This window comes from Microcaecilia unicolor, chromosome 7, assembly GCF_901765095.1.
Source record: "Microcaecilia unicolor chromosome 7, aMicUni1.1, whole genome shotgun sequence".
Lineage (NCBI taxonomy): Eukaryota > Metazoa > Chordata > Amphibia > Gymnophiona > Siphonopidae > Microcaecilia > Microcaecilia unicolor.
Window position 1 is genome coordinate 226,211,160 of NC_044037.1, and position 17,065 is coordinate 226,228,224.

Genomic DNA, 17,065 nt, shown 5'->3' on the forward strand with positions numbered 1-17,065 from the left:
AACAGCTTCATTGAGAATAGTGCTGCTGTTTTGGGCCTTTTCCTCATATCTAATATTTCATACATTTTTGGTTTAAGCTGAAAGCTGCAGAAGCTGAGAAGAACGAATGGGAATTGAGCAGGTCACAACTTCAACAAAATATTGAAGAAAACAAGGAGAAAGCAAAAAAATTGGAGACTTATTGGCTAGAGGCACAAAGTTTATGTAAAACAGTGAATGAGCATCTAAAAGAAATTCAAGAACAGTATGATGTGCTTGAGAAGAAATATAATAAGGCCAAAAAATTACTGAAGGATTATCAGCAAAAGTAAGTGCTGAGAAGTTAACGTTCCTGTGAGTTTCTGAATGCATCATATTGGAAGATAGTTATTGATCTCAGTTATTAAAGACAGCCATAAAAATAAACTTGCATACATCTAGGGTTGCCAACTAGATCCAGATTTGCCTGACAGGGTTGATTCAGTCCTGGGCTTACCTTAGTGCATACAGGGACTTGTAGCCTTGCTTTTCTTAGGGAATCCAATGGGGAAATCAGAACCACAAGTCCCTGCATGCCATGGGGGGTAAGGCCAGGACTGGATCAACCCTGTAGAGTGAATCTGGATCTAGTTACATTAACTGCTTTTTATCATTTGCCTCTTGCAGTGAGTTGTAGTGCTTAACTATACATTGAGTGAAAAATATTTTCTCCTATTTGTTTTAAATGTGCTATTGTGTAACTTCATGGAGTGTTCTGTAGTCCTTATACTACTTGAAAGAGTAAACGATTGATTTGTGTTCACTCGGTTCACTGAGGAATTTGTAGACCTCTATCATGCCTCCCTTCAGCTGTCTCTTCTCCAGGTTGAAGAATTCTAACCTCTTAAGCCTTTCCTCATATTTATTTAACACATTTATGCCCCACATTTTCCCACTAGTTGTAGGCTCAGTGTGGCTTACACAATACCGTAGTGCAGGCTACAGTTAGTAAAATACAATTAAATAATGTAATAATAAGATATGAGAGTTGGTTCCATTCCTTAGTCATTTTGGTCGCCCTTCTCTTTGCTTTTTCCAGTTTGTTTTATTCTCTCTTCCTTTTCTAATAATTCCTAACATTGTTTGCTTTTTGGCCACCACCACGCAGTGAGCAGAAGATTTCAATATATTGTCCATGATGACACCTAAATTCCTTTTTTTTTTTTTTTTTGGTGGTGACTGCTAATGTGGAACATAACATCATGTAGCTAATGTGCATCACTTTGCACTTGTCTACATTAAATTACATATGGCATTTGGATGCCTAGTCGTCCATCTTTCCTAAGTTATCTTGCAATTTCTTGCAGTCCACGTGTGATTTAACAACTTCGAATACTTTTGGGCTCATTTTCGAAAGAGAAGGACGCCCATCTTTCGACATAAGTCGGAAGATGGACGTCCTCGCAGAAACATCCAAATCGGTATAATTGAAAGCCGATTTTGGACGTCCCCAACTGCGTTCCGTCGCAGGGATGGCCAAAGTTCATGGGGCGTGTCGGAGGCGTAGCGAAGGTGGGACTTGGGCGTGCCTAACACTTGGATGTCCTTGACCCATAATCGAAAAAAAGGACATCCCTGACGAACACTTGGACGTTTTCACCTGGACCTGTTTTTGTTACTACTAAGGCACAAAAAGGTGCCTGAAATGACCAGATGACCACTGGAGAGAATCAGGGATGAGCTCCTGTTACTCCCCCCAGTGGTTACTAACCCCCTCCCACCCTCAAAAAAACATCTGTAAAAATATTTTGTGCCAGCCTCAGATGTCATACTGAGGTCCATGATAGCAGCATGCAGGCCACTGGAGCAGTTTTAGTGGATGAGTGCACTTCAGACAGGCGGACCCAGCCCCACCCCCATCTGTTACATTTGTGGAGGAAACAGCGCAGCCTCCAAAACCCACCAGAAATCCACTGTACCCACATCTAGGTGCCCCCCTTCACCTGTAAGGGCTATGGTAGTGGTGTGCAGTTGGGGATAGTGGGTTTGGGGGGGGGGGGGGGGGGTTGTGTGGCTCAGCACACAAGGTAAGGGAGCTATGTTCCTGGGAGAATTTTATGAAGTCCACTGCAGTGCCCCCTAGGGTGCCCGGTTGGTGTCCTGGCATGTCAGGGGGACCAGTGCACTACAAATGCTGTCTCATCCCATGACCAAATGGCTTGCATTCGGTCGTTTCTGAGATGGATGTCCTTGGTTTCGAAAATCGCCAAAAGTCAGAAACGTCCATGTGTAGGGACGTCCAAATCTAGGGGTGGCGAAATTTAAGGATTTAGACGTCCCTGACGGTATTTTCGAAAACGAAAGATGGATGTCCATCTTGTTTCAAAATATGGGTTTCCCTGCCCCTGGATTGGGACGTTTTGCAAGGACATCCAAATCGAAAATGCCCCTCTTTGTCGTCTGCAGGTTTGATCACCTTACTCATTCCCATTTCCATCATTTATAAAAATATTTAAAAAGCACTGGTCCCAGTACATATTCTTGTGGTACTTCAGTATTTGTCTTCTTCCATTAAGAGACGTGGCCATTTCATAACCTATATTTTAACCAGTTCCTAATCCACCACAGAACATTACCTCCTATCCCATGGTTTTTTAATTGCCTCGGGAGTCTCTCGTGAGGGACTCTAAAGTAGTATCTAGATTTTCAGAAAGCTTTTGAGAATTAGTTTTATCCACATGTTCATGCCCTCGAAAACGAAATCTATCAAATTGGTGAAGCACTACTTCCTTTCACTGAATCCATGTTTTATTCTATCCCACTATAGCAGTTTTGTCTGTGTTTGGTAACTTTGTTCTTTATAATAATAGTTCAGCTGTTTTGTCTGGCATGGACATCGAGCTTACTAGTCTGTAGTTTCCTGGATCATCCCTAGAACTTGTTTTTTACAATTGGCCTTGCATGGGCAATCTTCCAATCTTTAGCTACAGTGGATGATTTTAATGACAGGCAGTGCTTTTTTTGTGCCGGTTGTTCTTCAGGGCGAGCCGGCTCTCCTCCCTCCCTTCCCCGAGCTAGAGGGTTCCTACCTGAAGAAGGCAACGGATTCTTCGGGGCAGGCAGGAAAGATCCCCAATCTTGCCTGCCCACTGCCGGCGCTGACCCTCCCCCGCTGCCGGATCGCTCTTTAAAAATAGCCGCCGAGACTTCTGCTGAAGTCTTGGAGGCTGCCCTTGTAAGTCTTGGTGGCCATTTTGAAGAGAGATGCAGTAGCGCTGCGGGAGAGTCAGCGCCGGCAGCGGGCAGGAAAGACTGGGAATCTTTCCTGCCTGCCCCGAAGAATCCACGACAACCTGGGTGGCTGGAGGGGGGGACAGGGGAGAGAGGACAATCACTGCTGGAGGGGGGGCAGGGGTGGCAGGCCAATCGCTGGGCATGGGTGGCTGGAGGGGGGCAGGGGAGAGAGAGAGGAGGGTTGCTGGGCATGGGTGGCTGGGGGGGGGCAGGGGAGAGAGAGGAGAATCACTGGGCATGGGTGGCTGGAGGGGGGCAGGGGAGAGAGGACAATCGCTGGGCATGGGTGGCTGGAGGGGAGGCAGGGAGAGAGGAGGGTTGCTGGACATTGGTGGATGGGGGAGAGAAGAAATGCTGGACATGGATGGAGGGGAGGGAAGAATGAGGAAGGAGATGAGATGAGGGAAAAGGAAGAGAGGAGAAAAACTGCACATGGATGAAGAAAATTGGCAGAAGCTGGATCCCCGGACAGTGAAGTTTGCGGAGGACCCAGCTTTTACTTACGGATGTAGGGCAAGAAATGAAGAAGAAAGGTGGAAAGTAAAGACGCTTGTCTCAAGACCAACTCCGTAAGTGTTCACCTTAGTGCGATTAGTGCCTATCATCGCAGTGTAATGCCTATCTCTGGACAGCCTTTAGTTGTTTGCTTCATGAGAGGTTTGCTTTTGTCAAAGCCCACAGTTAAACCTCCACCAGTGTCATGGGATCTCAACGTCGTTCTCACCCAGCTGTTGAAAGCTCCTTTTGAGCCACTGAATTCCTGCCATCTGGAAGGTCGTTTTCTTGGTGGCTGTTACTTCAGCTCGTGGAGTCAGTGAGCTTCAGGCCTTGGTAGTTCATGCAGCTAATATAAAATTTCATCACAACAGAGTAGTCCTCCACACGCACCATAAGTTCCTGCCCAAGGTGGTGTCGGAGTTCCATCTGAACCAGTCAATTGTCTTGCCAACAGTTTTTCCCCTTCCTCATACCCGCCCTGGCGAAAGCAGTTTACATACCTTGGACTGCAAGAGAGCATTGGCCTTTTACGTGGAGAGGACGAAGTTCTTATGACAGTCCGCCCAGTTGTTTGTATCTTTCAATCCCAACAGGAGGGGAGTTGCCATCGGAAAATGCACAATCTCCAGTTGGCTAGCAGATTGCATTTCTTTCAGTTATGCCCAAGTTGGGCTGACTTTACAGGGTCACATCACGGCTCATAATGTTAGAGCCATGGCTGCGTCAGTGACTCACTTAAAGTCGGCCTCCATTGAAGAGATTTGCAAGGCTGCTACGTGTCATCAGTCCATACATTCACATCTCACTACTGCCTTCAGCAAGATACCTGATGCGACAGTCGGTTTGGGCAGGCGGTGCTATAGAGAATCTGTTCTGGGTTTAGAATTCAACTCCACCCCCCTAGGCCCATTTTTCTTCTGTTCCAGGCTGCACTCTGTTAGTTTTAGGTCAATCTTTGTTATGTCCTTGCTGTTGCAAGGCCCAATTGACCAATGTTCATTGTTTTGGGTGAGCCTGGGTACTAGGGATACCCCAATTGTGAGAACAAACAGCCAGCTTGTCCTCTGAGAAAGCGAAGATACTTACCTGTAGCTGGTATTTTCCGAGGACAGCAGGCTGAGTATTCTCACAAACCCACCCTCCTCCCCTTTGGAGGAGTTGTTATGGTTGTTTCTTGTTTATATACTTTTTGATTAAACTAAGGAGACACGCTCGTGCGGCGGGCAGGAAGTCATTTGCGCATTCGCGGTCCGTCCTCGCATGACAGAATGTTCCCGAAAGTCTTTATTTTTGCTGGCAAAATGTCTTTCCGGTTCCTGGGCCACCGTGGAAGACGACCCAATTGTGAGAAGAGTGAGCCTGCTGTCCTCGGAGAATACCAGCTACAGGTAAGTATCTTTGCTATATCAATGTATGTTATTGAATGTTATATGTATAGTGTATGTTATATGTATAATACATTGTCAGCATAATACCAATGAAACACCTAATAAGCACACATTAGAACGTTCAGATAACATAGATATGATGCTAATGCTTTATGTACAATACAGCTCACTATGTAGTTGAGGGCCAAGTGCAGATTATATATAATCATTACTTTGGATACATCACTACCCAAGCAATCAAATTAGTTTGCATATGATATCTTCAGATTATATATAATCATTACTTTGGATACATCACTACCCAAGCAATCAAATTAGTTTGCATATGATATCTTAAGTAATGTGAAGGAGCATTTTCGATATGACATCTAAATCCAACTTTGGACATTTTGCTTAACATGGCGAACATGACCATTTTCAAACCTGAAAATCAGCTATCTCTTTGTTTCAGTAATGGCGATTTCCTAGACATTTTGTACTCTGTGTATTTCTTTTCTGACCATTTTCGAAAGAAAGAAAAAGTCCAAGGGAAAAACTCAGAAAAACAAGTCATTAGGACATTTTTTTTTTGGGGGGGGGGAGGGGGGGGGGGAACACATCCCAGCAGAGCAGTGGAACACCCTAGGGGGCTGCAGTGGACTTCACATAAAAAGTCCTAGGTACACATCTCACCGTTTTTTCCTTATTTTATATGGTGAGCCCTCCAAAACCCACCAAAAATGTACTGTACCCAACAGTACACCACTACAGATAGCCCATATGCCTGCAGGTGTTCACCTATATGTGGATACAGTAGGTTTTTGGTGGGTTTTGGAGGGCTTATGCTTTCCACAAGTAACAAAGTGGGATATGGCCCTGTGTCCCCTTCTCTATAGTGCACTGTGACTGCACCAACCACTAGACTACTCCAGGGACCTGCTTGCTGCTTTAATAGAACTGGCTATAACATCTGAAGTTGTTATAGAGGCTGGTATGTACTGCTTTCACATTTTTGGGGCGTGGGAGGGAGTTGGTGATCTCTGGGGGAATAAGGAGGGGTCAGACCTTAATCCCTCCAGTGGTCATCTGCTCATTTATGGCACCTTTTTATGACTTAGTCATGATTGAAACAGATCCAGACCAAAATGTCCAATTTATTAGCCCTGAACATTTTTACTTTGTTCCATTTTGGCAGAAAAATGTCCAAGTTGTGGGAACACCCAAATACCACCCTAATATGCCCCTGGTGATTTGAACGCACTGCAGGTGAACTACATTTCTGGAGATGGGAAGGCAGTTGAACTAGAGGACATGAATTGAGGTTGAAGGGGGGCAGACTCTGGAGTAATATCAGGAAATATTTTTTCATGAAAAGGGTGGTGGATATGTGGAATGCCCTTCCGCGGGAGGTGGTGGAGATGAAAATGGTAATGGAATTCAAACATGCATGGCATAAACACACAGGTATCCTTTTTAGAAGGAATGGATCCACGGAATCTTAGCGGAGATTGGGTGGCAACACCGGTAATTGGGAAGCAAAACCAGTGCTGGGCAGACTAGGCAGATTTCAACGGACTATGCCCTGATTGTGACTGAACAGATAGGGATGGGCTAGAGTGTAAATTTAAAGGGGTTTGACGTTAGCATCAGTACTTTTAATACAAGAACAGTGCTGTGCAGACTTCTACAATCTGTGCCCTGAGAATGGCAAGGACAAGTCAAACTCGGGTATACATATAAAGTATCGCATACCATGTAAAATGAGTATCTTGTTGGGCAGACTCTGTCATCATTTACTATGTTAATATGTTATTATGCATAGAAAAAGTCTTAAATATGTGTTCTGAAAATAGCGATTTGGATGTTTTTGCAAGATAAATATCCATCTGCTGCTTTGTGCCACTTAATTTAATAGTTGTGTATAGTATATTTTATAAATCACTTCATTGTGAAATTTGGTTTTGTATAATAAGGTATAGATGCCACTGTTGCTTTTCATAGTCTTAATCTGGGAAAAATGCATTGAGACAGTAGTTATTTTTCCCCCTTGAAAAGTTACTTCCAAAAACAAGTTAAGCTGCTTGTTAAAACTGGAATATTCATTGTATTGTAAATCAGAACAGACAGAATAGGAACATAGGTGAACTTTGACAGTAGCAATGTATTATTCTAGAAATTCCACAACATAACTGGATTGGCCGCTGTTGGCAACAGGATGCTGGGCTTGATGGACCTTTGGTCTGTCCCAGTGTGGCAATACTTATGTACTTATAACTGTATTTTTTCAGAGAAGTAGAATTTGTGAAACAAGAAGAGGACCATAAAGAAATTCTTGAAGCAAAAGAAGAGAGACATTCAGAGGAACTTAAGATATTACATGCCCAGGTTAGCTAATTATATTGTTCTTTGTATTATTTAATCATTTATTTATAATTTTTCATTTTACAAGGGTCACTTGCAAACAGTAATTCAGAGATGACTGTACAATAATACAGTATTAGAAGAAAACAATCTCAACTAGATTAATGGATTATATACAATCTTTCTTTTTCTTAGACCACTAAATAAATAGGGAGAGTGAAACAAGACAAGGAGATCAATTAAACAGTAAACAAAGAAAATGTGGTATTAGCCTGATTATCCGCAGTTATTATTTATCTAAATCATTATTCCACATTGATCATCTGGTTGGCTTCTTCAAACCCAAGACGGTGTATAGTCAATTTCGTTGGAAACATACTTATTCTCCGAGGACAAGCAGGCTGCTTGTTCTCACTGATGGGTGACGTCCACGGCAGCCCCTCCAATCGGAACACTTTACTAGCAAAGGCCTTTGCTAGTCCTCGCGCGCCGATGCGCACCGCGCATGCGCGGCCGTCTTCCCGCCCGAACCGGCTCGTGTTCGTCAGTCTTCTTTTGTCCGCGCTCGGTACGGTCGTGTTTACGCCGTTTGCACCCCTTAAGTTGACCTCGCGCATCTTTTTTGGCTTTTCACTAGAGAAAAAAAAAAAAAAAAGGATTTCGGAAGAAGGCCTGTTCGGTCTTTTTCCCCTTCCTCTATTCCCAGTTTTTGCCCCGTTAAGTTTTCTTTCGGTTTCGGGGTAGGCCCTTTTGAGGCCTCGGGTCGAATTTTTTTCTCCCCCTCTTTTTGGTGCCTTACCACAATTATGAGTTTTGATTTCGCCGGCGTGATTTTTCCGCCCATGTCATCGAAGTCTCCCAGCGGCTTCAAGAAGTGCACCCAGTGCGCCCGGGTAATCTCGCTCACTGACAGGCACGCGTCGTGTCTTCAGTGTCTGGGGGCTGGGCACCGCCCGCAGGCCTGTAGTCTTTGCGCCCTTTTACAGAAAAGGACTCAGGTAGCGAGATTGGCCCAGTGGAACGTTTTGTTCTCGGGCTCTTCGTCGGCATCGGCACCGGGAGTATCGAGTGCGTTGACGTCGACGGTGTCAAGACCTCCGTCCTCGGCCGCGACTGCATTGAGTGCATCGAGGCATCGACCCTCTGCGTCGGGGCTGAGACATCGGAAGGCTGCGTCGGCGGTACCGGGTCCACCACTAGTGCTGATGTCGTCGGACGGTGGTGCTTCGACTGCAGTGCAGGTGAGGGCTGTCCATTCCCCTGCTGGTGGCGGTGAGCCTTCGGGTGGGTCTCCCCCTACCCTGAGGGCTCCTGCGGTATAGCCCCCCCCGAGACCAACCTTCTTCGGCCTCGGCCCCGAGGAAGCGACGGCTGGATTCTACGTCCTCGTCGGTACCGGGAAGCTCCGGTGACATGCTTCGTTTGAAAAAGTCAAAGAAGCATCGACACCGGTCCCCTTCCCGTGTCGGTACCGAGAGCTCTGGGTCACCGAGGGAGTCGGCACCCAGCAGACATCGGCACCGGGAGGACCGCTCACCCTCTGTTCAGGAGGTGTCGATGCGCTCCACCTTGGACAGCCCGGAACAGCCTCCACGCCCGGAACAGACTCTGACATCGACACCTGCATCGGCTTCCATGTCTTTCTCCACAGCCGCTCTGCACGAGAGTCTCCGGGCCGTTCTCCCAGAGATCCTGGGAGAGCTGTTGCGCCCTTCCTCTCCGGTACCGGGGGTGCTTGCGCCACCGGTACCATCGAGTGAGGCGCCGGCTGGCCCCTTGCCCGGGGTGAGGTCTCCGACATCGGTGCTGCTTGCGGTACCGACTGCGGTCGCCTCCCAGGAAGCCTCCCCGACAACGTCGACGGAGGGAGCTTCGCCGGTGCGGGCGAGGGAGTCTACCTCTCGACACTCACGCCGTGGTTCCACGGAGTCGAGCCGGGCACGGCTTCAGACACAGGTCCGTGAACTTGTGTCTAATACCGATGGTGAGGCCTCGTGGGAGGAGGAGGAGGAGGACATCAGATATTTCTCTGACGAGGAGTCTGATGGCCTTCCTTCTGATCCCACTCCCTCCCCTGAAAGGCAGCTTTCTCCTCCCGAGAGTCTGTCTTTTGCGGCCTTTGTCCGGGAGATGTCTACGGCCATCCCCTTCCCGGTGGTTGTGGAGGACGAGCCCAGGGCTGAAATGTTTGAGCTCCTGGACTATCCTTCTCCACCTAAGGAAGCGTCCACAGTACCCATGCATCATGTCCTAAAAAAGACATTGCTGGCGAACTGGACCAAGCCACTAAGTAATCCCCACATTCCCAAGAAGATTGAGTCCCAGTAACGGATCCATGGGGACCCAGAGCTGATGCGCACTCAGTTGCCTCACGACTCTGGAGTTGTGGATTTGGCCCTAAAGAAGGCTAAGAGTTCTAGGGAGCATGCTTCGGCGCCCCCGGGCAAGGACTCTAGAACCTTAAACTCCTTTGGGAGGAAGGCCTAACATTCTTCTATGCTTGTGGCCAAAATCCAGTCTTACCAGCTCTACACGAGCATACACATGCGGAACAATGTGCGGCAGTTGGCGGGCTTGGTGGACAAGCTCCCCCCTGAGCAAGGCAAGCCATTTCAGGAGGTGGTCAGGCAGCTGAAGGCGTGCAGAAAATTCCTGGCCAGAGGGGTGTATGACACCTTTGATGTTGCGTCCAGGGCCGCTGCTCAAGGTGTGGTGATGCGCAGACTCTCATGGCTGCGTGCCTCCGACCTGGAGAATAGGATCCAGCAGCGGATTGCGGACTCGCCTTGCCATGCGGATAATATTTTTGGAGAGAAGGTCGAACAGGTGGTAGAGCAGCTCCACCAGCGGGATACCGCTTTCGACAAGTTCTCCCGCCGGCAGCCTTTAGCTTCTACCTCCACAGGTAGACGTTTTTATGGGGGAAGGAAGACTGTTCCCTACTCTTCTGGTAAGCGTAGGTACAATCCTCATTCTCGACAGCCTGCGGCCCAGGCTAAGCCCCAGCGCGCTCGCTCTCGTCAGCAGCGTGCGCCTCAGCAAGGCCCCTCGGCTCCCCAGCAAAAGCAAGGGACGAGCTTTTGACTGGCTCCAGCAGAGCATAGCCGACATCCAAGTGTCAGTGCCGGGCGACCTGCCGGTCGGAGGGAGGTTGAAAGTTTTTCACCAAAGGTGGCCTCTCATAACCTCCGATCAGTGGGTTCTTCAAATAGTCCGGCAAGGATACACCCTCAATTTGGCTTCCAAACCTCCAAATTGTCCACCGGGAGCTCAGTCTTACAGCTTCCAACACAAGCAGGTACTTGCAGAGGAACTCTCCGCCCTTCTCAGCGCCAATGCGGTCGAGCCCGTGCCGTCCGGGCAGGAAGGGCTGGGATTCTATTCCAGGTACTTCCTTGTGGAAAAGCAAACGGCGGATGCGTCCCATCCTAGACCTAAGGGCCCTGAACAAATATCTGGTAAAGGAAAAGTTCAGGATGCTTTCCCTAGGCACCCTTCTCGCTATGCTCTCTGGACTTGAAGGACGCCTACACGCACATCCCGATACTGCCAGCTCACAGACAGTATCTGCGATTTCAGCTGGGCACACGTCACTTCCAGTACTGTGTGCTACCCTTTGGGCTCGCCTCTGCGCCCAGAGTGTTCACGAAGTGCTTGGCTGTAGTAGCAGCGGCACTTCGCAGGCTGGGAGTGCACGTGTTCCCATATCTCGACGATTGACTGGTGAAGAACACATCCGAGGCAGGAGCTCTACAGTCCATGCAGATGACTATTCGCCTCCTGGAGCTACTGGGGTTTGTGATAAATTACCCAAAGTCCCATCTTCTCCCAGTGCAGAGACTTGAATTCATAGGAGCTCTGCTGGATTCTCGGACGGCTCGTGCCTATCTCCCAGAGGCGAGAGCCAACAACTTGTCCCTCGTCTCGCGGGTGCGAGCGTCCCAGCAGATCACAGCTCGGTAGATGTTGAGATTGCTGGGCCACATGGCCTCCACAGTTTATGTGACTCCCATGGCCCGCCTTCACATGAGATCTGCTCAATGGACCCTAGCTTCCCAGTGGTTTCAGGCTGCTGGGGATCTAGAAGATGTGATCCACCTGTCCACGAGTTTTCTCAAATCCCTGTATTGGTGGACGATTTGGTCCAATTTGACTCTGGGACGTCCTTTCCAAATTCCTCAGCCACAAAAAGTGCTGACCACGGATGCATCTCTCCTGGGGTGGGGAGCTCATGTCGATGGGCTTTACACCCAGGGAAGCTGGTCCCTCCCGGAACGCGATCTGCAGATCAATCTCCTGGAGTTACGAGCGGTCTGGAACGCTCTGAAGGCTTTCAGAGATCGGCTGTCCCACCAAATTATCCAAATTCAGACAGACAACCAGGTTGCCATGTATTACATCAACAAGCAGGGGGGCACCGGATCTCGCCCCCTGTGTCAGGAAGCCGTCAGCATGTGGGTCTGGGCTCGCCGTCATGGCATGGTGCTCCAAGCCACATATCTGGCAGGCGTAAACAACAGTCTGGCCGACAGGTTGAGCAGGATTATGCAACCTCACGAGTGGTCGCTCAATTCCCGTGTAGTGCGACAGATCTTCCAGGTGTGGGGCACCACCTTGGTAGATATCTTCGCATCTCGAGCCAACCACAAAGTCCCTCAGTTCTGTTCCAGGCTTCAGGCCCACGGCAGACTAGCATCGGATGCCTTCCTCCTGGACTGGGGGGAGGGTCTGCTGTATGCTTATCCTCCCATACCTCTGGTGGGGAAGACTTTGTTGAAACTCAAGCAAGACCGAGGCACCATGATTCTGATTGCTCCTTTTTGGCCGCGTCAGATCTGGTTCCGTCTTCTTCTGGAGTTGTCCTCCGAAGAACCGTGGAGATTGGAGTGTTTTCCGACCCTCATCACACAGGACGAAGGGGCGCTTCTGCATCCCAACCTCTAGTCTCTGGCTCTCATGGCCTGGATGTTGAGAGCGTAGACTTTGCCTCTTTGGGTCTGTCAGAGGGTGTCTCCCGCATCTTGCTTGCGTCCAGGAAAGATTCCACTAAGAGGAGTTACTTCTTTCTATGGAGGAGGTTTGCCGTCTGGTGTGACAGCAAAGCCCTAGATCCTCGCTCTTGTCCTACACAGACCCTGCTTGAATACCTTCTGCACTTGTCTGAGTCTGGTCTCAAGACCAACTCTGTAAGGGTTCACCTTAGTGCAATCAGTGCATACCATTACTGTGTTGAAGGTAAGCCGATCTCAGGACAGCCTTTAGTTGTTTGCTTCATGAGAGGTTTGCTTTTGTCAAAGCCCCCTGTCATACCTCCTACAGTGTCATGGGATCTCAATGTCGTTCTCACCCAGCTGATGAAACCTCCTTTTGAGCCACTAAACTCCTGCCATCTGAAGTACTTGACCTGGAAGGTCATTTTCTTGGTGGCAGTTACTTCAGCTCGTAGAGTCAGTGAGCTTCAGGCCCTGGTAGCCCAGGCCCCTTACACCAAATTTCATCATAACAGAGTAGTCCTCCGCACTCACCCTAAGTTCTTGCCAAAGGTTGTGTCGGAGTTCCATCTGAACCAGTCAATTGTCTTGCCAACATTCTTTCCCCGTCCTCATTCCTGTCCACGTCAGCTGCACACATTGGACTGCAAGAGAGCATTGGCCTTCTATCTGGAGCGGACACAGCCCAACAGACAGTCCGCCCAATTGTTTGTTTCTTTTGATCCCAACAGGATGGGAGTGGCTGTGGGAAAACGCACCATATCCAATTGGCTAGCAGATTGCATTTCCTTCACTTACGCCCAGGCTGGGCTGGCTCTTGAGGGTCATGTCACGGCTCATAATGTTAGAGCCATGGCAGCGTCGGTAGCCCACTTGAAGTCAGCCACTATTGAACAGATTTGCAAAGCTGCGACGTGGTCATCTGTCCGCACATTCACATCTCATTACTGCCTGCAGCAGGATACCCGACGCGACAGTCGGTTCGGGCAGTCAGTGCTTCAGAATCTGTTCGGGGTTTAGGATACAACTCCACCCCCCTAGGCCCATGTTTTATTCTGTTCCAGGCTACACTCTCAGTTAGTTGGAAAAATTGTTAGGTCAATCTCAGTTATGTCCTCACCGTTGCGAGGCCCAATTGACCATGTTTGTTGTTTTGAGTGAGCCTGGGGGCTAGGGATACCCCATTAGTGAGAACAAGCAGCCTGCTTGTCCTCGGAGAAAGCGAATGCTACATACCTGTAGAAGGTATTCTCCGAGGACAGCAGGCTGATTGTTCTCACAAACCCGCCCGCCTCCCCTTTGGAGTTGTGTCTTCCCTTGTCTTTGTCTTGCTACATATGGGACTGACGAACACGAGCCGGTTCGGGCGGGAAGACGGCCGCGCATGCGCGGTGCGCATCGGCGCGCGAGGACTAGCAAAGGCCTTTGCTAGTAAAGTGTTCCGATTGGAGGGGCTGCCGTGGACGTCACCCATCAGTGAGAACAATCAGCCTGCTGTCCTCGGAGAATACCTTCTACAGGTATGTAGCATTCGCTTTGTCCAATATTAGTGGAAATAATACACCTGATTTCATTTTTTTCTCTTTTAAAACCAGAAATTATTTAACAATTGTTCTTTGTATAACTTGTACTTCCATATCATCATGCTGATCAATCCATAGACTGGTGGGTTGTGTCCATCTACCAGCAGGTGAAGATAGAGAGCAATCCTTTTGCCTCCCTATATGTGGTCATGTGCTGCCGGAAACTCCCCAGTATGTTCTCTATCTCAGCAGGTGGTGGTCACACACAGCAGCAGGTCTGGCTAGGCCTCCAAGCCTAATTTTTAGGTTTTGTTGAGTGCCTGGGGTTGAGGGCTCTTCTTGAGCAAGTGCAAACCTGGTGGCGCCAGGTCCCTCCTTTTCTCCCCCCTCCCGCTGGCTCCGTAAAAAAAAAAAAAAATAATAATTTTTGGACGTCCTTAAGGGCGTTTATTTTGACGTTTATTTAAACGTTTATTGCAGCTACTCACTGGGACACCAGGTCGTTACAGCTCGGAGCGAGAAGCAGGTAATTTTTACCTTTTTATAACGGGCAGGGGGTTCCCCGATTGATCTCCACGTGGCCTATGGCGTCGGAGGGCGAGGGCGCGAAGAATCGCTCCCCGGACCGCGTGTGCGCTTCTAGCGGGGATGCGGGGGTTTTAAAATCTGATTCGCCCTTGGTGGGTGTCAGTTTGGAGGCCGGTCAGTGTCCCGGGTCTTCCTCCGGCGCGGCGATTTTTCCCACCATAAACGCCCATCCCCCGCTGCTCGCCTCCGCCATCTTGGCAGGCCACTCTGCTCGGACGGCTTCTTCTTGGGCCGCCCTTGAGCTGGGAGACGTTCATGCCATGGCCGCCCTTGATTTTGGCGACGGCAAAAAAGCGGCTAAAGTTAAGCGCCGTTCTTCCCACACGGCTCCTTCGCGGAGTGTCGCGCCGGACGCCATCTTGGATGCGCAGCATGTTGCTCCCCCGCTCTTGCGAGCGCCGGTTGAGGGTGCGTCTAGGGCTGTGGCCCAGGCTGCTGAAATTCACAGTCTGGGGGGTTTCTCCCCCGAGTTTATTTTGCTGCTGCATCAGGCCTTCCTTATGCAAAACGCTGCCCCTTCTCCCTTGTCCGATAAAGGGGTTGAGGCCCCCGGAAGTAAACGCCCTCGGGTGGATTCCCAGGCCTTAGAGGACGCTGTTTCCTCTGATGTAGATGAGGGCAGCGTATCTGAGTTCTCCCAACGGTCCTTTGGGGATTCCTTGGAGGAGACGGATTCCCGCTCGGATGGAGCGGATGACCCCTCTGCAGCGCGAATCTTTCGCTCAGAGGATTTGCCCAACCTGTTACTGCAGGCCATGAGCATTTTGAAGATTTCCTCGCCAGAGGATGTCTCTCCCTCAGCCCCTGTTGGCTCTGCCATTATGCTGGGGACGAAGCGCCCGCCTAGAACCTTCCACGTGCATGATGCCATGCACACCTTAATTTCGGCTCAATGGGATGTCCCGGAAGCGAGCCTCAAAGTGGCTAGGGCTATGTCCCGCCTCTATCCTTTGCCTGAAAGTGAACGTGAGGCCTTTATTTGGCCTACCGTGGATTCTTTAATCACTGCGGTGACTAAGAAAACGGCGTTGCCGGTGGAAGGTGGCACGGCACTAAAGGACGCCCAAGACAGAAGATTGGAAGCGGCTTTAAGGTCGTCCTTCGAGGCGGCTGCCTTAAGTTTGCAGGCCTCAGTTTGCGGCTCCTATGTGGCCAGGGCGTGCCTGACGATGGTGCAGCGGGCTTCCCCCTTGGATCCTTCCTTGAGGGCTGACTGGCCGGCCCTGGAATCGGGCTTGGCTTATTTGGCAGACTTACTGTATGATGTCTTGAGAGCCTCGGCTAAAGGCATGGCTCAGACAGTCTCTGTGCGGCGCTGGCTTTGGATGAAACATTGGTCTGCGGACCACGCCTCTAAGTCCCGCCTGGCTAAGTTGCCTTTTAAAGGCAAGCTGCTCTTTGGGGTCGAGCTGGACAAAATCGTGACCGATCTCGGCACGTCTAAGGGCAAGAGGTTACCAGAGGTCAGGGCTTGGGCCAGTGCTCGCCCCGGTATCTCCAGAGGACGGTTTCAGGAAGCCCGTCGGTACCGCCCGGGCAAGTCGGGCTCCTCTGCCCCCTCTTCCTTCAAAAGGAACTTCTCCCCCAAGCAGCATTCCTTTCGCAGAGACCGCCGTCCCGGAGGTACGCCCTCCGGTCCTCTCTCAGGGTCTCGTACCCAATGACTGGGTCCTGGTCCATGGCCCAGTGCAGATTGGAGGACGCCTGTCCTCGTTTCTGGGCGAGTGGACCAGGGTAACTTCAGACGCTTGGGTGCTGGAAGTCATCAGAGACGGCTACAAGTTAGAGTTCTGCCGACCCTTAAGAGACGGGTTTGTACTCTCTCCCTGCAAGTCTCCGGTCAAAGCTGTGGCAGTGCAGCAGACCTTGGACAACCTGATATGCCTGGGTGCGGTCGTTCCGGTGCCAGAAAATCAGATTGGCAAGGGACGTTACTCCATTTACTTTGTGGTACCAAAGAAAGGAGGTTCTGTCCGGCCTATCCTCGACCTCAAAGGGGTCAATCGGGCCTTGAAAGTGCGGCACTTTCGCATGGAGACTCTCCGCTCTGTTATAGCGGCAGTGAAGGCAGGAGAGTTCTTGGCTTCCTTGGACATCAAGGAAGCGTACTTGCATATTCCCATCTGGCCTCCTCATCAACGCTTTCTGCGTTTTGCAGTCCTGGGCCGACACTTCCAGTTCAGAGCCCTCCCTTTCGGGTTGGCTACTGCTCCGCGGACCTTCTCCAAAGTAATGGTGGTCATCGCGGCCTTCCTACAAAAGGAAGGAGTACAAGTCCATCCTTATCTGGACGACTGGTTGATCCGAGCCCCCTCTTATGCAGAGTGCGGCAAAGCTGTGGACCGGGTGGTTGCTCTTTTGAGCTCCCTGGGGTGGATCATCAACTGGGAGAAGAGCCAGCTGCGCCCGACTCAGTCCCTGGAGTATCTGGGAGTTCGATTCGACACCCAAGTGGGCAGAGTGTTCCTGCCACACAATCGGATTG

The 17,065-nt window shown here is 49.9% G+C and overlaps 1 protein-coding gene across 1 annotated transcript in view; it reads left to right on the forward strand.

Annotated features, from left to right (window-relative positions):
- LOC115473968 (neurabin-1-like) overlaps positions 1 to 17,065 on the forward strand; it is a 337,573-nt gene that overhangs the window by 151,958 nt on the left and 168,550 nt on the right. The window contains exons 9-10 of the mRNA XM_030209200.1: positions 78 to 307; positions 7,406 to 7,502. Of these exons, the coding sequence (XP_030065060.1) occupies positions 78 to 307; positions 7,406 to 7,502 (327 nt within the window). The remainder of the gene's footprint in view (positions 1 to 77; positions 308 to 7,405; positions 7,503 to 17,065) is intronic.